Source organism: Anser cygnoides, chromosome 2 (assembly GCF_040182565.1).
Source record: "Anser cygnoides isolate HZ-2024a breed goose chromosome 2, Taihu_goose_T2T_genome, whole genome shotgun sequence".
NCBI classification, from domain to species: Eukaryota; Metazoa; Chordata; class Aves; order Anseriformes; family Anatidae; genus Anser; species Anser cygnoides.
In genome coordinates this window covers 123,919,902-123,944,018 of record NC_089874.1, presented here as the reverse complement: position 1 = coordinate 123,944,018, position 24,117 = coordinate 123,919,902, and the positions used below count along the sequence as shown (strand labels likewise).

The following is a 24,117-nucleotide window of genomic DNA, read 5'->3' as shown; positions in this document are numbered from 1 at the left end:
GCTTCCTTTGAAAATCTTGTCTGTTTTGTTCCTCTCTGTCACTTTCAAATCAATATATCGCTTTTTAAAAATAGTTTAATGTGTCAAGTTCAATGTATGAGGAAAAAATAGTAAATTGTATCTGAAGAAATGCCTGAAGAAATTTCTGAAGAAATGTGGCTTACTGACCTTAGCAATCTGTTGTAAGCAATTAAATAGCCTGGTGACCACAAAAATTGTGAACGTAAGCCTGTGAAATGTATCTTTATTAGGAAGCCAGCATAAATGCATCATACAATATGCTAGGGTATGAGTTTCATTGCTTGATTTCAAAGGCTATTTGAGTTGGTTTCCATGAGTTTTCCAAGAAAGGATAGCTACTTAGAGAAAGGTAATGCTATTTTTAATAAATGCTAATGAAATCACTTGTTTCAAGTGATTCAACTTCAAGGAAGTTTCAAGTAACCAAGAGGTTATACATTTCAAAAGCGGATTAAAATGAGCCACTTGCTGATGCTAAGAAAAATACCGCAAACTTGATCCTTTCGTGTTTGCCTGAAACAGTAGTTGCCAGTATTCATTGTTACTGTGCTATAGGAATACAAGGTTTGAGAGCAGCGGCCACACGTAGAAGATCCTTTGCTTTTTATTAAAAAACACAAGTGCTTGCATTAGAACAAAACCTCTTTTTCCAGATACTAGTTCTTGGTGATAATTAAAAAAGAAAAAAAAAAACTTTTTCATTTTGGATTCGGCAGTGGTGTTGTACATTTCTCAGTTGATACTTATGGTTTGCTTTTTGGGGAAAAATTAGACATAAATAGATTTTGCTGTTTTTCTTCTGGAGGGGAGGGGTGTGAAACCAATTGTATTACTGAAGCAGTCTGGTTCTTCTCACTGGAAGACCTTGTTTAGATGTTTGCCTGACTAATGGCTGAGGCTGAATTTTCTTGATGTCTTAGGGTCAGACTTGAGGAAAAAGGAACAGGCTTACCTAGTCTTACGTGACTTGAGACTGGGTTTGTGAGCCAGGCTGTTCTCCAGGGCAGCATGGTAAGTCATAGGCTTATGCAGCACAGAGACTAGCACAGCTGCTCGGTGGCTTGAGACCAAGATAGAGTTCTCCACTGCTATGTAATTCATCCGTTTCTTATCTTGGGCATCGTTCCTTTCCTTTGTGTGTGTGTTTGTTTTCTCTTGTCATGCCCAGAAGAATCAAATTACTATTCTAGCTCTGTACCAAACATATGTACAAATTCCTGTCATAGGACTATGTAGCAGCTGATAACATAAATTTTGTGTCAGTCATCTTGATACCACAAGTGTCTTTCGAATACCTTCTGTAGTTCTTTGGAAGACAATCACCCTGCTGGTTCTTCTGCAGTCCATCTGCTTAGCTGCATGTTGAAGATCCCCACTGCTATAATTGTATAGCTATCGATTTCCTGTTTTTTCAGACCTTCACAACACCATGTTTGCCTGCGGATGCCATGTACCAGAGAGTGATCTGTTCCCCTGATACCTGTAAATACTTGTTAAAACTCCTGGCAAGCCTGAATTGTCATCGTGTGTGGTGAAGGCTCTCACGAGGGACCCCGTTGATACAATTACTGTTAGTGGCTCTACTTATTTACGGTATTTCAGAAATGAGTTCTATCGAACATGATTTACCAGTTGTCACAAAAGAAGATTTATGGGACCTTTAACATCATTGCTGTGAAGCTGATTGTTCCTTGTGTCCATAGTGTCTGTTCCCTGACAAAAAAAGTGGAAGATTTTTCAAACAAATCTGGGCGTTACCTTTGTTCTTAAGTATTTTGGCTTGTGGATAATCATCTGAGTGTGTATGCTTATATATACTAGAAAGAAAAACATCCTGATGTTGAACTGGTTTACATATCCTGACACAGCTTTATTAAAAAGCTTTGAATAAAAATATGATAGCACTTGCTAGATCTGAGCTTGCAAAAGCCCAGAAAACTTAAGTTTGTCCCGTGTGACTTCAATTAGGTGACATGTTGAAAAATGGGATTTAATGGTAGCTGTGTGGAAGCTGCTATGGTTTCATACTCCTCTACCCCCTTGGGATGTAGAATGTTCCTAGTGAAGCTTTTTTCTTCAAAATGCAGAGCTAGAGCTTCTATTTTAGCTTCTTGAAGGCGAGTGATGGCACCAAAGCCTCTGAAAGCTGGGAATTCAGTTTACACCTGTTGATAGGACGTGCTTTCATAGGTTGCAGTAAGTTTGAAAAATAACCTTCTATGAGAAACAGAAGGCAACTGATACCGTGTCTTCTGAGAAACGATATGTGATGGCAAAGCCCCTGAAACTCCATTGGAAACCTGAGATATTCAAGAAACACAGTAATGGTAACTGGGGGGAAAGGCTGAAGTGACCTTTGTGGATTTGCATTGAATTTTCTTAAGGAGTTTTGTATGGCTTATACTGCTGTAACCTGTATGTTTTCTAACATTTTAACATTAGTGTTTCTTAATGGCATCACAAAACACCTGTTTTCAAGAACACAGGGGCAAAGATAATGCACTGGACTTTTTGTAGAAGCAGTAGGGTGTTAGGGCAGAGAGTCTTGGACGTGGGGTGTCAGGAGGTGTTGAGCATGTGGATCCACTTGTAAGTACAGCAAACCTTTGTCTTGGTGCATTTAGTGCAACACAGACACAACATGAAACTTACATAAACAGGATGTATTTTCCAGTAATGCTGTTTTTTTCTAGTAGGAATTATGCTGTCCTAGCAAGCAGACTGTTTAGTATGTAGTTCATTTCTTGAACTCTCAACATGTTTACTGCTTGCTATTTAAACGTGCCGTAATGCTCTGGGGACACTTGGTGCTTATTAGCATTGTCACGAGCATTTCTTGTAAAGCACCTCATGAACACAATACAGAACTTAGCTCAAAGCGTGGATGTGAATAAATGTTAAGTACTTCTGCAGATCTGGCTGGCTCCACACACAAACAAGCTGTTGTATGTTGAAGGGAAATAAGACGTTGCTGCTCTGCCTGCTGCGCTGATACTCACTGTCATTCCCTGTTGCTGAAATGCATAGGTGACCCTGTGTTCACCCTGTTAGTAGAGCTGATGAGCTTTCATTACTTGCAGCAGTTAAGTTAATTTGTTAGAGAATGTAGTTTCATGTTATATCAAATCTAACCTATTTGCATTTACCTTGTGTGAGTGTTGGCATTACTGTGATCCTGCAATGAAATGCTTTAGAAGATGTCTTCAATTTTTGTTGTTGTGGTGGTTTGTTTTCTATCGGATTAGCCCATAAACAGGTTTCCTGGGGGTTTGAACCAACACTGGCACTGGTACAAAATGCCAAAAAGTAGTTGGAGAATGCTTTATTAGAGGGTATCCATAGAGTGGCTCAGCCGTGTTGTAAAAACCATGCCTGTGGTTTGCACTTAACACTTGAAACCAATGTCACTTAGCTTTGCTCTGGAAAGATCTTATCTTCTCCGTTCCGCACTGTTAGTTCCTGCTCCACCTTTTGTGTCATTGCGTATTTTGACTGGCTTACACTGATCCGAGTTAAATGTAGTGTTATTATTAGCATTATTCCTTAAAGACTGGCTATGCTAGGATAGTTCCCACCTCAGACATATGAACAGACTGAAATACCTAACCTTGACTGTTTTGGAAGAGCATCAGTCAATCATCTTAATGTAAATACAAGGTTTCCATACAGGTTTGTTCTTTTAAAAAGTTATTTTAAATTAATTCATTCTTGGAGGTTGGGAGGGGGACAGGGCACATACAGGGTAGGGAGGCCCTGCAGAGGGACCTGGACAGGATGGGTTGATGGGCAGAGGACAGTGGGATGAGGTTCGACATGGTTAAGTGCTGGGTCCTGCACTTTGGCCATAACAACCCCATGCAGCGCTACAGGCTTGGGGGAGAGTGGCTGGAAAGCTGTACAGAGGAAAAGGATCTGGGGGTGCTGATTGATGCTCACCTGAACATGAGCCAGCAGTGTGCCCAGGTGGCCAAGAAGGCCAACGGCATCCCGGCTTGTGTCAGGAATAGTGCAGCCAGCAGGACCAGGGAGGTGATCGTCCCCCTGTACTCTGCTCTGGTGAGACCACACCTCGAGTACTGTGTTCAGCTTTGGGCCCCTCACTACAAGAAGGACATCGAGGCCCTGGAGCATGTCCAGAGAAGGGCTGTGAAGCTGGTGAAGGGCCTGGAGCACAAGTCCTGTGAGGAGCGGCTGAGGGAACTGGGGGTGTTTAGTCTGGAAAAGAGGAGGCTCAACAGCGGACCTTACTGCTCTCTACAACTACCTGTAAGGAAGGTGTGGGGAGCTGGGGGTCGGCCTCTTCTCACAGGTAACTAGGGATAGGACTAGAGGGAATGGCCTCAAGTTTAGCCAGGGGAGGTTCAAGTTGGAAATTAGGAGTCATTTCTCCTCAGAAAGAGCAGTCAGGCATTGGAATGGGTCGCCCAGGGAGGTGGTGGCGTCACCATCCGTGGGGGTGTTCAAGGAAAGGTTGGACGTGGTGCTTAGGGACATGGTTTGTGGGTGACATTGGTGGTAGGGGGGTGGTTGGACCGGATGATCTTGAAGGTTTCTTCCAACCTTAGTGATTCTATATATATATTAGTGAAGATTTCCGAAACACTTGATATATTTTATTAAGAACATTAACTGTTTTATGGTGTTTTCTTTTTGAAGAAATAATTTTTGTTTATTTATTTGTAGGTTTTCACTGCTGCTTCTTAACCTGGAAGAATATTACTTTGAACAGCACACAGCTAATCATATCATAAATAAAGGTTGCAGGGATGAAAGGTACGAAAGTTTTACGTATATTCATTTACTCTAGTCGTTCTAGTCTCATGTGTCTGTAAAACGCACACAACTACTACTTGTTTTTTTGTTCCTTTAGAAAAATCAGAGGTTCTCTAAAAATCTGTTCAAAATCAATCATTTTTGAACCTGATGAAAATATCCAACCCATTATCAAGGTAAGCAGTGTAACCTTGCAAGTTCTTGATAAATTAAGATACCTTTTAAAAACCTTTTAAGAAGGGGTATGTGTTTTTCTTACTTGCTGCAGATACCATTGAGAGACTGCATTAGTATAAAAGCCCCAGAAGACAATGAAGCAAATAATCCTTTCACTCGGTATGTGAATTTGAGTTACTGTATATATGCATTTAACTCTAAAAAGCTGAAATGCCCATCACTTTAAATATCTTATTTACATTTTAGGGAAACATCCGGAGGGATTTCTGTTGTATGTAATCAGGTAAGAGCTGCATAAAACAGATTCTTGATGTATAAATATGAAAGGTTACATTCTTTATTGTTGTTGTTCTCAGAGCTGGAATTTTAGGGTGAGTTGACTGGAAACACAACTAATTGGTGTGGAAAATCCTTAGCATTAACATGAGATTATCGATGCTGGAAATTTCAAACTATAAAAGAATTTTTTACACTGCATTTTATAAAAGAGCTTAGGGCAATTTTAGAATTGAATGAAAAAGGCAAATAGACTGATTTCAAAGTGGTTATTAATCATCCTTGTTTTCGTCTTGCTATAGTTTTATATAGATTTTTTTTCTTTCTGCAGCATGTATTGGTAATGGCAAAGCCATCTTAGTCCTTTCAGTTCAGCTTTATGAAATCATTGGACTCTACTGTATGTCCACCAAGTCATTTTCAGTAGCTATCCTGAAATGTGGGCTCAAGTTTCAGTCATGAGTTGTGATTAACTTAAACATATGTGTACTTAATGTTAACCAACAGAATATACTTCAAGCTTTGCAAAATTGGGGCTGATAAGTGTTCCAATGCTTAAAACAAACAAACAAAGAAACCCCTCATGTTTTCCTTTATGGAAAGAACAGAGATGAGGTGGGAAATACAGATATGCTAGAATGTTTGAGAAGGTAAAATGTTTTTACCAAGAGTTAAGATTGAAAGCCTTGTGTTTTGTACTCTGGCAGTCAGAGGTACACAAGCATTTAATTTTGTCTATGCTATTTTTTGTATTGAGTGTTTTACAGTTGTTGTTTATAGGTATTTCTAATTGTTCCATGCAAACTTGCAGGTGGTCAAAAAAAAGTGTTGTCTTTTATTTCATTACGCTTTTTATTCATCCCATCTACCATACACTGATGTTCTGAAGAATAGATGAGTATAAAAACATTCATGAAGAAAAGAGAATTAACTTTTAAAGTGTCAAATGTTGTTAGTCCCACTACGTGTAGCGTGCCAGTCATCCTTCTGTCACTGGGGAAATGCACTGAAACATTTTGCTGTGATGATACATATTGGTATTTTATATAAAAGGCATAGGGACTTTCAAGTATAAAATACTCACTCAGTAGTTGTACTGATGATAAATCATGATCTAGTTCTGAATATTTTTTTAGTAGAATTTCTGTCTTGTAGGAAACTGTACATATTGAATAATTGGATCATCTTAAACATGTTCACCTTTTCTTTGGGTTCAAATTTGTTAATGCATAGCTGGATAAGAAGCTTTGCTTTATGTAACAAGAAAACTAAAAAATAATTACTATAAAACAGCAAATATAAATAGTAATTGGAGATTATATTAACTTATTTTCTGATACTTTTTCTTAAGATAGAATTGGAGAAAAGTCCTCCAAAATATGAAATTAATGCAGTATGCTAATTTTTTTGTTCTGCTTCCATATGTTTTTTGATGTGTGCTGTTGACTTTTCCCTCATAGTTTGGAATTTGGGACTTTCAGTGTAGAATAACATTTAGTTATCGTACAGAAGTAAGTGCTGAGTATAAAGCAGGTGTCTCTTACTCTGATTTTTATTCTCCTATAGTCTGATTCAGGTCTGTAAAAGCTGATGTCAGATGTAAGGAACTAATTGCCATTATTATTTGATGTAGCACTTAGAGAGGCATGCTGAGTCTTCAAGCTTCTAAGCATGCCGCTCAATTTCTGCTGGGTTGCCCGTACTGTGAGTTGTTACGTGGCAAAGGTCGGCTCTGATGTTAGCTTCTGAGCCCTACTGAAGTCCAGGTAGACAATGTCCACTGCTCTACCCTCATCTGTCAGGCTGATAACAGTATTTCTCTTGGTTATGGTTTTCTTTATTTGCCTTTGAATGCAGACCCACAGGCATGGTGCTCTCTGCAGGAAGCAAACGAAGGCACTGGGTCTGGTGGAGCCATGTGGATGCCTGGTGTGTTGAAAGGCTCTCAGGCCATGGTGTAGAATAATACAGTTGGTAGTGCAGTCTGGTGCCTTTCGTGGAGTTCAGGACTGATTTAGTCTTAATCAGGCATGAGATTTTAACAAGTTTGAGCCTTTCCTATGGACAGGGCAAAACATGACTTCTCTGGCTTTTGACACCTTTCAGACAGCAGATGATAAGGTGATAAACCAATGTGCCAACAGTTAAGCCTTTGTGTAGGAGCTGTGAAGAGAAGGATCTGAAGGTTTCATGTGTTTGTTGGGTTTTTTTTTTGTTTTTTTTTTTTTGGGGGGGGTGTAGTGGGGGGGAAGGTCCTCTCCAGGTCTGAGAGTAGCATCAGAGAAACAAAACTGTTCAGAAGCGAGCTATTGGATGAGAAAGGAAATCTGAGGTTCGTGGCTGTCGGAACAGGAAGCAAGATGTTTGGCAGTGGAAAGAGCTCATTTGAGAAGGCTCATGGTATTTCATGAGTTTCCCCTGTGGGAAGGGGCATTCCCTTCAGGCAGAACCCTGGGGACATGAGCTGCCAGACAAAAAGGTGGGGAGGAGTATTCTGTTGAATGGGGCCAGACTGGTGGCTGTGTTTACTGCCTTTAATCTTGCAGCTCCTTGAAGGTCATATGATGGGAATAAAAGCTCACTAATTGACTGTATAAGTGAGTAAGCCTCTGAAATGCATTGGACACTTGTCCCTTTTGTGGTTAGCAGCTACAAAAGGTCATTGTTTTTCTGCAGTTCATGTAGGGTAGTTAAAGCAGGATATTGCAACCCAGTATTTTGATTGCTTAAACAGTATTTTTAGCTCTGCCTTTATCAGGATTTATGTTTATTATTGATGTGGGTTTGGGTTTGTTTTGTTTTTTTGGATATGTTCTTTTTTGCTTAGGGTGGTGTTTGTTTTGTTTTTTTTTTTTATTTTTCAGACTAAAACTAACATTCTTGCTTTTTCAGGCTTTTCTCATTAAAGAAAGAAACATCATTGCACCCTATAAAACGGTCAGAGTAAGTATACATTTTTTTCACTGTTTTTAGTGAACTCATGTTCTGCAAAGACCTATGCTCTTATTTGGGAAAGAGTAAGATGAGTATAAGTTGAGGAATATGACAATAAAGCTTAAAAAATAAATAATTGTGTATATTGGATAAAAAACAGTGTTTGAATTCTTCTTCAGTGTATTTGTATTATTTGTTGGAGGATATACTGCAGATTTGACCCTTGCTGTGCAGCTCTGTGGGCTGAACAGAGCTGTCAGCTGGGCACTAGTATTTAGAGGACACTGCTTCTCCTCAGTTCTAAGCATACTGGCGATGAGAGATTCCTAACTGATATTTCCCAGCTGAATGCGTCACGGTTCAAAGGAATGGCAGATAAGTCTGCTCACAGCAGAAACCAGAGCTTGCTTCTGGTTCCTTTCTGCTGATAGGGTGAGTCTGCTCCAATTCTTGAGCCTGAAGGCCTCAAAGTGCACAAATAAGGGTTTTTCAGCTGGAACGGGAGATGGGTTAAGATACAAATACAAAATGAAAATGCAGAGTCATTAAAACACTATTTCTGCCCAAAAATTCTTTCCAAAGGCAAGAATTGAAACAGGCTATTATATTATATTTCTTGCCATATTCATTCAAGTAAAAAATTTCAGGAGTCATGGACTCCATAAATATGTATTACTGCTATAAGAGACAAGAAGATTGTCTGAATTGTTCTCTAAACAACTGGTTTGGGTTGTTTTGTTGATGTCTCTTCAACTATTTTATTTATTTTTTTCTTAAATTTCCTTTTTCATTTGTTTTATGCCATTAGTTCTTTGTGCTAAACCTGATTTCTGTTCTGCTCCTTGTATTTTCTGTTTTGCCTCCAAGTGCACAATTTATTAAATATCTTATAACTATCACATTGACAAAACAGTGAAAAGATAAAAGAATTAGTGTTTTTTTTGGGGAAGGTTTTTCATTTTAGTTTGTCCCAAGACAAGAGTCATTCATACCTAAATCATTCCTGAAAGTTAACCAATACAACTTCCTTCACAAAAGTGCAGGTATGTTTCTGTGAACTAAAACAGAAGTCCAGTTAGCCTTCAGTCACTTCAGAATATTTTTTTTTTTATTGCTGCACTTCAGAATATTTTTTTTTTATTGCTGCTAGGTATCTTACACTTAAATCATTTCCAGTTCTGGATGCTTCACTGAGTGCTGGAATCTGGTAGTACATTTTAGCTTCCATGTCTTCCATTGATTGTTTGAGATCAATTACAAAACACTGCGTTGCTAATTTTGCATACAGCTGGAGAGCTAGACAGAGAACTGCTCATGAAAGCTTCTACGTTGTCGGCTATAAGCAGCCCTCGTAGACCATCCACTAGACTATGAGAGCTATGCTTCCCCTGTTGAAGGAAAATTGTGTACTTGTAAAATGTTACAAAGTTTTTAACCAAATTGCTGCTGCAATTCTAGGTTTTTGTTTTGTTTCCTTAAGTTTTAAATTAATCCAGTTGTACCCACTGATCAATGTCTTGAATTAGTTTTACTAATCACTATTTTAAAACTCTAACCAAAGATAAAACAAAACCCTACAGAAATGTGTTAATACAGTTTTATACTACATTCCGGGTCTTTCAAGGGATCCTAAACACCTTTGCTAAAGATGAGTTGTGTAAGAGTTGCTATCAGCTGATCCACGCGCATACTTTTAATATACTTAAGTCAAAATGAGAAATGTTAGTGAAATGACACTTGAGAGATCTGGGAAGACTTTGTAGAGGAAAGAAATGAGTATACCACACAAGTTGGTTGATGTTCATGAAGTTTTCACAGAATCACAGAATTGTAGGGGTTGGAAGGGACCTCGAGAGATCATCGGGTCCAACCCCCCTGCCAAAGCAGGTTTCCTAGAGTTTTTATTAATGAGTAGTCCAAACATGTGATTACATTTGGAATCATTCCAGTTTAAAACTATTTATGTAGAGAAGAATGATGACTTTTAAAGCCAGGTCTTTCAAGATTGAATGGTCTGGAATATTTTGTCTAAAAAACTGTATATAGTAGCTGTCCAAATGTATTGTCATTTACTAGTCAGAGCATTTACTAATTCTATATTTACATGTTTGTGATACTAAAGTAGTTAGAACATGTACTAGTTCTACACTTACTGATGTTTTCACTATATTAAATGGAGCACTTCAAAGCTATTATGTTGCATTATATTAAATAACTGACCAATTACTATGCAAAAAGCTTACTACAGGGAAGATGGATTTGTAAAGAAAAAAAAGTTTGAGTTTAACATAGGTCTTTCAAATGTATACTGCAACCTATGGAAACAATTTGACAAGGTTTTCGTGTATTTTAATTTTAGGTGTTTTTTTTCCTTTTTTTTTTTTTTTCATTGCACTTTATTTTAAACTTACTTGTAGTAAATATCCTTTTGGTTTTAGGGTACCACAGAACACTTATTTCAACTGGATGTGGCTGGGAAAGTAGGAGATGTTGTGCAAACTCTGCATCAGGTACGTGGTTATTTGGTATCACCACACACTTTGTCCGAGTGTCTTTTTGGTATTTGATGGGGAGCTTTCTTTAAATATTTTGAGTAACTTATTCTCGAAGTGAAATTATGGGAGTATCTATTTTTTTAAAATGCAGCAGTTGAACATAGCATCTAGTTCTGAAAGCTGTTGTAAGCTACTCTCAATAGCTTTTTACTGTGTGGGGTGGTAGTGTATAGACAAATTAATAACAACGACCAAACATGTTCTACTTTAAAAGGAAAGAATAATAACTCTTCTAGTACTCCAGCACTAAGAACGCTAATGCCCTCCCAGTTGCTATTGACTTGTGACTTGTGTGGGAATGCTGTGCTATTTCACTTAAAGTTCAATGTCCTTCAGCTCTACAGGGCTTCTTGTCTAGATAAGATGGGAGATCAAGCTGCCATGGTAAGTATCTCATTATTTCTATCAGAATATCAAAGTTACTAATGAAACTCTAATTGTATTTGGATCATAGACTGTATTTTCTTTTTTCTTCACATTAGATAACTGCTATACTGCAATCCCGTTTGGCTAGAACTTCATTTGATAAAAACAGGTATTTTTCTAATAACTTTCTACTGCGAAAATATATTTGAATTTCTGGTCAATTAGTCTCCTGCTTCAGTACTTAAGTGCTTCCTTGGGGAAGCACAAGTTCTTTAATTCAGAGAGTTATCTTCTTTACACTCTGAACCACCTGGAATGGAGAACTACAATACAGAATTTGTCAAGGTGAATATGTTACTTCCCCCCATTTCTTTCCTCTTCAAACTGTTCGTTTTACCTATTAATTTTTTGCAAATTGGGCATTGGTATATGCAGAATAAAGCTCTGTATAGAAAAATGAACATAGAAATGGTATACTGCTCTGAGAATGGTGCAGAACACATGACTTGGTAAATTAGAGGTCTCAACAAAGAACTTTCTTCTTTCCTAAAATAGCGAAGTCCCCATTCTGACATCCCATGGTTATAAACTAATCTGAAGAATTTAAGGGTAGCTCTGCGTATGTAAGAACCAGAGGTAAACTTACTCCCTTTCTTCACTTGTAGATTTCAAAGCATTTCTGAAACGCTGAATATGGAATGTAAAGCAGAAATGGTGACACCACTGGTGACTAATCCAGGGCATGTGTGTGTTACTGATGCTAACTTGTACTTCCAGCCTCTTAATGGATATCCTGTAAGTGCCTCATAGATGGTCTTGCATATGGTGTGAGCACACTGCTCCTCTAGTGGACAGTTTTTTTTACATTATTCCTCTTAAATGCACATGCAGCACATCTCCAAAAAACTGTATTTTCAGTTCTCATAAAAAGTTCCTTAGCATTCCTTTAATTTATGCTGCTCTGACTTCATTCAGTATATCTCAGTAGTCTGACTCTGTGCTAACTTGCTTAAAACTTACCTCTTACTGACAAAGCACAAAATGTCCTTTGCTCATTCTCCATTAATATTTAACAATAACTTCTTGTAAAAATTCATTTAAGGTAAAGTTCTAATCTTACTCTGTGGTGTTGTTCCTACCTGGTGAGAGCTTTATATACATTTACTTCGTATTGGAAGATTTTAGCTAGGTTTTCTATTAAACTGAGCATTTATTTCTCTAGGGGAAAATTGACAGCGTCTCACTGCTTTGGAACTTTGTCACAGAAATAGCAGCAATAGTCCTAGCAGGCTATTAAAATCCTGAAAATGTGTCCAGACAAGTAAAATGTTTCACATCTTTTTATGACAAAATGCCATTCAATTTTCGTCCATTAGATGGCACCATTGGCAAACATTTTGCCTAGCAACCCAATGGCTTCCTTATTTTTTAATACAGATCTTTGTGTTCTGCGCATCTTTTGCTTGATTATTCTTACTGGCAACAGATTTAGGCGATAATGCATTGTTCTTCTTTTATTCTTAAGCTGCTTTGCTACTCAGACAAGGACCAACAGCAAAGACAAACTTCCTTTTTTTTAAAGTAACTGCTTAAAACCACTGTTTCACTTCTAAAATGACGTGGGTGGATATTGCTTTGATATTGCTAGTATCTCTAGTTCAGAGAAACTTCAGATTGATTGGAAAGGTTAATGTAAAAGAATATAAATCTCCTGGAATACCTCAGTCATTTCTTCCTCACCGCCCTACCCATTCCCCCTACAGAAACCAGTAGTACAAATAACACTGCAAAATGTACGTCGCATCTATAAAAGAAGACATGGTCTAATGCCACTGGTAAGCTCAAATATATATATATACATATATTTTAACAGCATGCTGTGTATATGTTTTGTTAAACTGACCAGCTGAAATTGTGTGCATCATTAGGTAAAATGTATATGTTTTTAAAAACTGTGGAATATTTAGTGAACAGCACTCAAACTAAATCTAAAACACTAGAAGGTGTTTTAGTTACCTGTGTTGTCAGAAAGATGGAAACAGGAAAATTGAACTCTGTCAAGGATGAAAAATTTCCTTCATAAGCAGTCGGTGTAGGGGAAGGGAGAAGGGAGTACCTCCAGGGAACAATTCATCCCGTTTATCTCAAACACCTGTCTTATGATAGAATGAATTGCCCTCTCATGGTGTATTTTCTCTCTCTGGATTGATTCATGGAGGGAGTCTGATCACTAGTTTAGTTTGAGACTAATGTGGAGTGATGAGCCCTGCTGTACATGACTGAGGGATACCGACAGTGCCATGGTGGAACCTCAGTTGTGTGTTCTCAGTGTTATCACTGAAATTTCAATATTGAACAAAATTCGCATGTCAAAACACCTTTAAACTAAATGGACCTTTAACTCTTTGCCTCACTTCATTCACTTAAGACAAAAAATATATTACCTGTCCTTAAACAAGCTAGATGGAGTCAGTCTGTGGACAGCTGTAAATCTGTTTGCTTAGTTGGGTGTAAATTGAATGCTTTTAGGGTTGGAAACAGAAAAGATCAAGATGTTAGACTGTATGTAGGCAAAACTACTGCCCAGCTTATTAGTCTTAAGCTTTAAATACTAGTAACTGAAATATTTTGTAAAAACATGAATGTTATACCTTGTCAGTAACCGCTTTCAATTTGTTTTTTCTTCCCCTTTAACTTCTAAGGGACTTGAAGTATTTTGCACAGAAAATGATCTATGTTCTGATATCTACTTGAAATTCTACAGCTGTCAAGATCGAGATGAGCTCTATTTCCTTATTGCAACATATCTAGGTTTGCAGTATTTATTTATTAATGTAGTTTGCAGTCTCTTGTGAGGGGAAATTTGTCTGGGTTTGGCTTTCTTGATTTGTAGGGAGAATTGGAAGAATAGGCCCTAAAAATTTTTGGTAGAAGCAAGCAAAGTTCAAAATGAATGTTGCAAAGTGGCATGTTTTTTGTTTGTATTTGAAGAACTGAGTATGAAAGCTGAGATAACATTATTAAAGTGAAACTGATTCCTTTAATCTGCAACTTGATATGTAGTGCCCAAAAACCAAAATAATAAAATAGAGCTTCTTCAAAGCAAGGAGTAAGAAAGATCCACTCAGCTAAACTGTGCTTTGCTGAAAGAATATAGACAGGCTTGTGGGTGGATTCCATTCCTACCCCCTGTTAAGTCTGAGTATAAATCGTGTTGAGAAAGCTCCTGTAGTGAATGGATTTTTTTGTGCACACAAATATTTGAACTTTCCTCAAGCTCAGCAGCAATGGTTGATGAAAATTACCTTTCAAAAACTACTAAATTATCATTTCTATTAAGTCTTTTATTCATTAATTCCTAGAAAGTGGTGCATATCTTTTGCAGATCATGAACACAAACTTTCTAAAATGCTAGTATGTGCACTGAGAAAATGAAAGGAAAAGCTAATAGTTATTTTTTCTAGACTGCTACTACAACTGAAACACTGGAACTCCATGTTTACTGCCAATATTGAAAGTGTTTATGTAAATTTTGTACTATCTCGTTGTTGTACCGGAACTGTAGTTCTGTTATAATGAATTTGCCTAAATATCAGTTGACATTTTCCCCACTTCATCAAAACTTGGAGTGTTCACAAAGAAAACTGGAAAATCCACAATGAAATGATCACTTAACTTGAGAATCCTTTTTGTCTTTTACATTTTCCTTTTGAAAAGGAAGTAGAGTTTGACATGATTTTCTCTGCTGTTAAACTAATTGCATGCTGTTACCCCACTTCAGACTTTGCTGGATAACTTTCTCCTGTATTTTTTTCCAAAGACAAAGTTTCCAGGTGCAGGGACTGATGAAGTCAAAGCTTCCAGTTCCATGGAAATAAATTGAGTCCAACTCTACTTTCCAAAGAGGTCAAAAGATGTACAAGGGGGTGGAGTGGAAAAATCAGTCTTCTCTCTTTTATTCCGCTTCCAGCGCAGTTCTTTGTTCTGTCTTGAAGATTTTGTCAATGTTGGACTTTAGGGATAGGGCTCACCCTTTTATAATTTCTAAAGGTGCTTGTAACATCTCAGTGGCTGGATGCTTCAGGTACATACTTCCTACTTTCTTGAGTGGTGGTAAAGTTTTGTCTTCCACTAGTTTCTCTGTTTCAGTTGTCTTGATACTGAACTCCTTTTACAGTGTGTGACTCCTTGCAATAAGTTATTGTCAGTGGGCGTCCTGAGTTGTCCAGTAGAAAAACGTATTTATTTTTTTCCTTGCTTCCTAGCAGAGCTGCTTCTTGAAACCTGAAATCTTAAAGATTGCCTGTTTGCCATGAAAGCTGTTCATGGTCTGCAAATATTGTTCTATTACTTCATAAACTTTCAAGTTCTTTTCCACCTATTGTGTCCATATTCAGTTTCAAAACTCCTTCTGGGTCATTTTTTTAAATTTTTTTTTTTTGGGTGGGGGGGACGACACGTAGAATGCACTTCAGGCCTATCTGAACAGGTATTACAAAATATATAAAGAATAATAGCTATTGAAACGTAAATTTTCTACTTAATTCTGATTGGTTCTTTTAAACAACTGAGCCCTTAATTATTTTACATTGATTAATATTAATTACAGTATAATTTTGTGGGTGGAATTCCAAACCTCAAAACCCCTTAATGCTATGTTTTATTTTAGAAAATCATATTACAGAGCATACAGCTGAAAGTTACATGTTACAATGGCAGCGAGGACATCTATCAAACTACGAATATCTTCTTCATCTCAACAATCTGGCTGATAGGAGCTGCAATGATCTCTCCCAGTATCCTGTATTTCCCTGGATCATAGCAGACTACTCTAGTTCAGTATTAGGTATGTGTATACAAGAAGGCATGTTAGGGCATCATGCCTAACATCTCTAGGGCAGGTGTGGGGGGGTGGGTGTTACACTGCCAAAAGTTCCAGGTACATCAAAATGCACTTGGTGTTAGTGGCCTTGGATGTTTTTGTTTGCACTTACCCTTATCCTGGAGTTCAGTGGACAACTGAACTTCCACTTCTGTTAAATATTTCACTTTTCACGTTATATTATATATAATATATTATATATAATATATAAATATTTCACTTTTCTGTTAAATATTTCACTTTTCACGTAAAGACTCTTTAGCATTTGCTTGGTCACTGAAAATCAGTGGTATTGAACATTCAGTGTGTAAGAATGGATAAAATGGCCTTTCGTGGAACAATCTGGATGTATTGAAATGTATAGGATTCAGGTGTTCTTTCACAGTTCCAAATATTTCAAGTTGAATAGGCTAACAAGGATTGTGCCTAAATAGGCTCATTGGTTAAGGATATTTGTATAATTTGTTTTGGAAGCTTGTCCCTCTAAAACCAGTAGAGTAGAGGAATGTCGTGGTGTTGAGCACCTGCTCAGGTAGTGCAATCTGATTGTTTGGTGGGTTGTAACTGTAGCATGCAGAATAGTTGAGCAGAAAGAAAGCAATACCAGCTGCTTCTGTGTCTAATATAGAAGACATTAGTTGCAATAACTGCCAAGGATGTATAACTACTAGCTCTTATGCAAGTGGTTTAAGAGCAAGTCTACCAGGAAGGAAGGAGTTGAGTAGCTACATAGAGCAAGAATTTTATTCTTTTGCATCTGGGGAGAAGGAAAAATTACTGGGGTGTTTCTGTGGTGATTGTTGCAATAGTTGTGGTTTTTACTATTGATCAGAATAAATTTGTGCCTAGCAGGAGCAATTCATAGTCTGTCTATGTTTTTTTAGATCTAACAAAGCCTGAAACATTCCGTGATCTTAGTAAACCAATTGGTGCCCTGAATAAGGAAAGGCTGGATAGATTATTGGTATGTATATCTTGAATTTTTTATACTGAACATTTTGTGTCTTGTACATACTGGAAATAAAAGGAGATTTGTCAAGCAACCTTTGGGAGTTAATGCACATGTATAAAATACTATAAACCTTATCAGAAGCAAACTTGCCTATAAACAGTATTACATTTATTTTCAGTTTATGAGTACTGATTTTACTGGTACTAATTTAAAATTATTTAAATCTGCTTCATCTCTCTTACTAACATATCATATATATTGTACTTTTAAATATTGTGTTTGTTTTTTTTTGTGGTTTTTTTTTTTGGTTTTGTTTTTTAATAGTAAGATCACCAACTTGTCACTATTGTAACTGCATTTGTATGGCAGGCACTGAAATACTGTTAACATACATGGAAATACAAAACTTCAAGACCAAAGGATTGAAATACACAATGTAAACTATGTGTATGCATTACACAAGGCAAACTAACAGAAATCTTAAATATTTCCGTGTTAGAAAAATGCTGAATTTGAGGGAGAATTTGTAAAGGGGAGGAAAAATGGATCCATGGAGATCAGAGTTCCTTGAAATTTCCACATGCAGATAGCAGTACACAAACTTCTTCCATTTCTCAAAATAGGCACGCTTTCCTTTCATAATCAGTCAAATACTGAATTACAGTTAGAAGGTCCCGAGTTTTTTTGCTCTTAATTCTTTGTATGAAATTATTTTCTACTATGGTAGGTTGACTCTTCCAAAATAATTTATGGAAAATGTTTCGTGTTTTGGAGTCTTCATTAGTCCTTAATGAAGTATTAGAGAAGAAAATACTGCCAGACTAGCTGCATTTTATTGATAAAAATATTAAGTACTTTAAAATCATAAATGGTTCTTAAGGTTGTAATACTGATGATGTTTGTACTCTTCACCTTTTCAATAACAGCAAATACTTAATGAGCTTTTTATTTAGAATACAATTGGGTTTGGGGGTAACACATAGGAGCTTAAGGCAGGAGGGAATCTGCCAGGCTGAGTTCAGTCAATATGTGCCTTTCATAATCTTAGTAAACTTCATGTGAAAAACAAAAATATTAAGTACTTTGAAGTTAAGTCACTGCCATGGTGTGTGGAAAGTGAGAGAAGAAAAAAGCCTAAGACCTGATAATTCTGGATGATAAGTTATAAAAAACCTTTGTGCCTTCTTATTGATTTACTGATCTGATTAAAGCAGCATAGTTATTAGTACTTAGAATATGTTTTCTCTTTAGGAAAAAAAATCTGGGAGGTGACCCTCAACTCTCTCTTTTTTAATAAATAGATAAAGGGACAGTATATGGGTGTACAATTTTGAAAGAAAGCACGAGTGCTGATGTTAAACATAACTCTTTTCTTCTTATTATGTTGCAGACACGTTATCAGGAAATGCCAGAACCTAAGTTCATGTATGGGAGCCACTATTCATCTCCGGGTTATGTTTTATTTTATCTTGTTAGAGTTGGTAAGATAGCTTTTTACGTGTTCTCTATGCAGACAATTGCCTCAGAAGGGGACAAGGTTTGAAGCCACCTGATGACCTTTTCTTTCTCCCTAGCTCCAGAATATATGCTCTGTCTGCAGAACGGAAAGTTTGATCATGCTGACAGAACGTTTAACAGGTGTGTTTATGTTTTGTCTATAGTAAAGTTGTTTTCATTTTAAAATAGGTATCAAGGGAGCACAAAGCTTTTAACATGGTTTTTGTTTTGTTTTGTTTAACAAATGTGTGATTGATACATGTTGTCTAGTCTTGCAGAAACCTGGAAAAATTGTTTGGATGGTGCCACAGATTTCAAAGAGGTAAATGGCCAGAGAATGTTTCAAGTCCTTCTTAGTGCTTATGCTGAGCTTTCTGTTCTCAGATGCCTTCCATTGATTTGAATTTATATGTTATTGAGGCTATCGACTGCATTTTATGAATCCTTTAAAGTTTTGAACTTTTATTCTCTATAATTGCGTTATTCCGTGTTTGTCTTTACGTTCTTTTTAAGACAAATGTCAGTATGAATGATACTTGAATAAAGGGAAATTATCAAAGTGTATTAAGGGTGAAAAATACAATTTTATGCACTGGATTCACCTGCTGGAATCTCATTAGGATTTGGCTGCATTATAACAGTATATCTGGAGAGATTCGACTACAGAAATTTTATCTTAGGTTTTTGAGCATTTTAGAGACAAAAACTTGTGGAGCATGTTGAATGATTGGCAGATTGTGGGTACTGTTAAATAACGTTTCTTTGATAACAGGGTTAGTGATACTTAAATACTACTTTTATTTTTTTAATAGTTAATAGTGGAATTAAGAATGGTTAGCTGTGGTGGTCTTTAAAGTAACTGACTTAACCTCTCAAATTGTTCTTGTAATTCTATTTTTATTCTAGATTTTTGTATTGAATCATACCCGATGTCTTAAAAGTAACAAGGCAGCTATGTGATTAGAGTTCTGAAGCTACTCTTAGATATTATGGATTTGTATGCCATACATATAATGTTAAAAATATTTATGCTACTCTGAATTTAACTTGGACAATTACCATGTTGGTAGGCAGGAAGCCTAGTTGGAAGGGTAACAGAAGGAAGTTTCCAGTGTTCTCTGACAGAGAGGAAAGCCTGGAGAAATGTCTATCCACCTTTAGAGCTTAATATATGAATTTCAATAACTTTTATTTTTTATTAACTGTATTGTACTTAAAATGATCAAAGCTAAGCTGATCTTAGAACTTTCCTTTTTCTTTTCCTTTTCTACCAGTTGATTCCAGAATTTTATGAAAATGATTCTAGTTTTCTAGTAAACAGTTTGAAGTTGGACTTGGGAAAAAGACAAGGTGGAAAGACAGTTGAAGACGTAGAGCTTCCACCTTGGGCATCAGGTAGTAATAGTCAAGCTTCTTGTTTTATGAATGAATTAAATTATCATTATTATTAGGTTCCTGGGATTATTCTCCTCTAAAAAGCTCTTACTCGGTTTTCTTCTGAAGCAACTTTTGCTCTTAAACACTGGTATAATAGTTACATTTAATTTTCATAGCAAATTTGAATTTGGTGGTTTTTTTTTGTTGTTGTAGTTGTTTAGAGCCCAGGTTTCTATGTGAAGAACAACATAAATGGATACCAATACTGAGAGGGATATCTTCTTTAATTAACCTTTTTCTTGCCAGGTCCTGATGATTTTCTTCAGAAGAGCCGAGAGGCTTTAGAGAGTCAGTATGTATCAGAACATCTTCATGAATGGATTGACATTGTATTTGGCTACAAGCAGAAGGGAACTGAAGCGGTTGCAGCTCACAATGGTAAGTATACATTTTATTGAATTAGCAAAACCAAAAAAAAGGTAAATTAACAGCCATCTGTAATGCTTGATTTGCTTTGAGCTTTCATAATTATGCTTGGAATTCTTGATCCTTTAAGGAAATACAGTTCTTTACTGGAAATGGTGCCTTATCCAGTAAAATCTATTGGCATCTTTGAAGATGTATTTTAAATGGTAGGCAAGAAGATTCTGCAGCATTGCAGTTATTTGCTTATACAGTGTGGTGTGGCAATGTAGTGTTGAAGTTGTAGTGTTTCCCAGTTAAGAATGGGAGTTCGTAGAAGCCTCCACACAAATGTGTATTTAACGTTCCTACACTGTAATTACAGTGTAAGATTTTCAGTTCTAAAATTCCCCCCCCTCCTCTTCTGTGAATTGTCAAGGGAAAGAAGTATCTAATGGGCTACAGCTGTTTAGGAGTGAGAATGGAGGAAAACATACGTGGTGACTGAGTTTGTCCTTGTGTAATGTGCATACTTTGTGGAAAGTTTCATTGTTCGGTATATATGCTGAACATGTATGTAGCCATTGTAAATGCTTATAAAAGAGGATGTTATTCTGGGATAGCTATGTTGGCATGTTTAATTTCTCTAGACCTAATAGGAATACCAACGATCAGTCTATTCAGTGGTCTGATACTTAGCTTAAGTATGTTACTGTTTGATAAGGAAATGTCGTCTTGGTAAAAGAACATTAGCAGATTTGTATTAAAGGGTGAAGATACTCTGTTTATTTCAGAAGCCCTGATCCTTTTGAAGGATTACAAGTAAGAGACAATGTGAGATAGCGTGCACTCAACAAGATAGATAAATTTTATTCTTTATTTCAAATACTGGGAGGGAAGGAATAAGTACCTCTTAATTTTGGTTGTCAATGCTTTCTACTTTAAAAGTCAGATGATGTGATTTTAAATATTTATATATATTAATATGCTTTTTCACATGCCTTTAAATCATGATTGGCTGTATGTTAGCCTTGCAGGGTCTGGTTACAATATGGTTGGATGCCTTAAGTGTCAAGTAAAATATGCCAGAGGCTTTGAATGAGGAAAACTGGCATTTAAGTTATGGCATCTATATGTTATCTCACAAATAAACTTGTAAAACACAGCGTGCTTCTCTCGTTGCAATGTGGATGAATTTGCAAGACAGTCTTGAGTAGACAAGAGACAGAAGGGTTCTGTGTATGAATGACCTTACATCAAAAGACAAAGTAAGTATTCAGATACAGAGGTCCCAAATTAATTCACTGTATTTGCAGCTGCTACCATTATGAAAGGACTGACTTCTGAAACTTTTTCTGAGTGTCTTAGAAATCCTGGATTTTATTTCAAGTGAGAAACCCAGGATTAAAACACATGATCTCAAACTACCTAGCTCAATGAAATAGCTTGGTTACTAAAATATAACTTAGTTGAGTAAAAATACAAGTTGTTCATAGTAGATATGTAAAACAAAGAAAATGAACCTTGTATATTTATATTGTATGAATTTATTTTTTTCCAGTGTTTCACCCATTAACTTATGAAGGAGGAGTGGATTTAAACAGGTAATTAACAAGAATCAGAATGCATTTGTTAAAGTAGTAAGCTACATTTGCCAGTATCCCTACAGCTTCTCTGCTGTCTGTAAGAATGCTCTGTATGTGAACGGTGTAGCTCTTCCATTTTAGACTCCCAAATACACAGTAAACTGATACAGGGTTGTAAGTTTTAAAAAATGTTAAAAGATGGTAACTTGAGTGATTCTTCAGTCTGACTTCTGTGAAATTTTAGTATTATTAAAATAGTGGAACTGTCATATGGATGTGTGTTGCATCTGTGGTAAATCTGTTCTGTAAGAGTTTGTGATTGCTGATAGTGCCATAGTAACTGTATGTACAGATCCATGCTTCCAGGGAGGAAACAAACAACTTGCCCTAATTAAATATCTTGTTCCTCTGAAGTATTATGGACCCTAATGAAAAAGTAGCTCTGCTGACACAAATCTTGGAGTTTGGACAGACGCCAAAACAGTTGTTTACAATTCCTCATCCCCAACGGATATTATCGAAAAGCTCCTCTCGAACATCTATTCACAGTGTTTCCATAACTGAGTCTCCAGGTAAGTGTATAACAGATAAACTGATGATATAACTGATTTGGAGTTCTGTATCTTTTTCCCACAGGATCTCATTATATAACTCTCTTGGCCACTTGCCCTTTAAGCAAACTCAAAATAAATACATGAACTAACTGTTAAAGGAAAAACTGACAAGATCAGTTTCAAATTTGAAAATACATGCATTGTCCTGGAGCTCTGGTCCTGCATTTTGCCTTATGTTCCAGTGGTCTCCTCTGGGACTGTTCAATCTTTGCTTTTGAAGCTGTGGGAGGGCTATCTTCCCTGGCCTTTCATGGCACTTCAGAATCAAACTGACATGACAGCAACTTCTTGACTATCTCTGCAGGCACTCTAAATGACATAAAGATTTGTTCAGTTTTTGAACAGGGATGTCTTTGGGGTGTTTGATTGGCTTGGTCTAAGTGAACCCTAAGAACTTAATTTGAGCATCCGGATATAAACCTGTAGTTTGTTGTGTTGTGTTGTTGTTGTTTTTTCCCCACTCTACCAGGACTTGACTGAAAATCTGTAAAGAAATAACTTTGTTTCTACAGTAAGTATGGAAGAAAATGTTGGTTGAATAACTTCAAGAAAAGGATGTGTAAGGGCAACACAGGCTTCTGTTCATGTGAAACTTTGCCCATTTTTCTGAAATTAAGATGTTATGGCCCTCATCATATGAATAGTAGTCTACTATAAACTGGACTGGATCTTCAGCCCAGGTATAACATGGAAAGACTTCTCTCAGTTGGTTGTCCTTGATTCACTTACATTTTGATGGCTATCATTTTTAAGCAGAGAAGTAAAGTTGGTTACTACTTAGCATGGCAAGCTGAAGCATCCGAATGGCAAGATTGGCCTTGGAAGTTGTGTATGGTTGTAATAATGGTCATGCGTATTAAATATTTATGGTGGTAGACTACCTAATTCTTGCTAGACTTGGCCTTTTTACAGCAATGGATATTTAATTTGTCTCAATTTCTTTGCATTTTTTATCTCTTAACTTTCAGAACACTGCAGTGAAATACATTTGTAACATTCCTAACTGAATGAAATAAGATAATAAAAGCACATGCTGTTTTGTAGCAGTAGGTGGCTCTCCTGGTACTTTTCCATTTGGAAAGCTCTTGGCATCTCAAAGGAACACCACAACATCTCTGCAGAAAGTGTTCAGGGTTATTTTTTCCCTCTGTTTTGGAAATGTATTATATAAAATCTCTGGCTTAAAAGCCATAGTTGAGGGGGAAGGGGAGCAGGACAACAACATATTTTTTTTACTGTAGCCCTATGTATTCAGGAAAAGGTTTGGAAAAAAAATTATCTGGTCACTGTCTACAGTAGCCAGAAATTTGTATTCCTGAAACTCTGCATGATTTCTGTACTTTCATATTTATGTTTGCAACTTCAACTACCTAGCTCTTTGAAATTCATCTTTTTGACTTCTGTTTGTGATGAAACTCTTATTGTGGCACATTTTATTGCAGTTTCTGCAAATGAAGAATCGTTTGAAGATTTGACAGAAGAAAGTATAACGCTTGCTTGGAATAATATTGCCAAACTAAAATTAGATGAGCAATATAAAATTCACAAAGAGTAGGTACTACTCTCTGCCTTTCGGTCACATATTTTGTTATATTTAACTGGGGGATAAGGGGCATCCGTGTGTCAATCTGAATGATGGGTTAGGGCTTATGGTGACTTTTTTTTTTTGAGACATCTTATTGATTTGGCTACAAAAGATGGTTTG

General features: G+C 36.7%; 1 protein-coding gene across 3 annotated transcripts in view; it reads left to right on the top strand.

Moving 5' to 3' along the window:
• NSMAF (neutral sphingomyelinase activation associated factor) overlaps positions 1 to 24,117 on the top strand; it is a 37,956-nt gene that overhangs the window by 5,022 nt on the left and 8,817 nt on the right. For 2 of the 3 annotated variants that reach the window (XM_048072390.2, XM_066993014.1), the window contains exons 2-22: positions 4,705 to 4,794; positions 4,892 to 4,970; positions 5,063 to 5,130; positions 5,218 to 5,254; positions 8,140 to 8,190; positions 10,620 to 10,691; positions 11,073 to 11,120; positions 11,219 to 11,271; positions 11,768 to 11,897; positions 12,866 to 12,937; positions 13,805 to 13,913; positions 15,772 to 15,948; positions 16,869 to 16,948; positions 18,327 to 18,417; positions 18,511 to 18,574; positions 18,704 to 18,755; positions 19,708 to 19,828; positions 20,117 to 20,248; positions 21,774 to 21,816; positions 22,213 to 22,370; positions 23,855 to 23,963. In XM_048072390.2, the coding sequence (XP_047928347.2) occupies positions 4,705 to 4,794; positions 4,892 to 4,970; positions 5,063 to 5,130; positions 5,218 to 5,254; positions 8,140 to 8,190; positions 10,620 to 10,691; positions 11,073 to 11,120; positions 11,219 to 11,271; positions 11,768 to 11,897; positions 12,866 to 12,937; positions 13,805 to 13,913; positions 15,772 to 15,948; positions 16,869 to 16,948; positions 18,327 to 18,417; positions 18,511 to 18,574; positions 18,704 to 18,755; positions 19,708 to 19,828; positions 20,117 to 20,248; positions 21,774 to 21,816; positions 22,213 to 22,370; positions 23,855 to 23,963 (1,836 nt within the window). Of the gene's footprint in view, positions 1 to 4,704; positions 4,795 to 4,891; positions 4,971 to 5,062; positions 5,131 to 5,217; positions 5,255 to 8,139; positions 8,191 to 10,619; positions 10,692 to 11,072; positions 11,121 to 11,218; positions 11,272 to 11,767; positions 11,898 to 12,865; positions 12,938 to 13,804; positions 13,914 to 15,771; positions 15,949 to 16,868; positions 16,949 to 18,326; positions 18,418 to 18,510; positions 18,575 to 18,703; positions 18,756 to 19,707; positions 19,829 to 20,116; positions 20,249 to 21,773; positions 21,817 to 22,212; positions 22,371 to 23,854; positions 23,964 to 24,117 lie in introns of those variants that run through there. The other variant, XM_066993015.1, reaches the window with a different exon arrangement.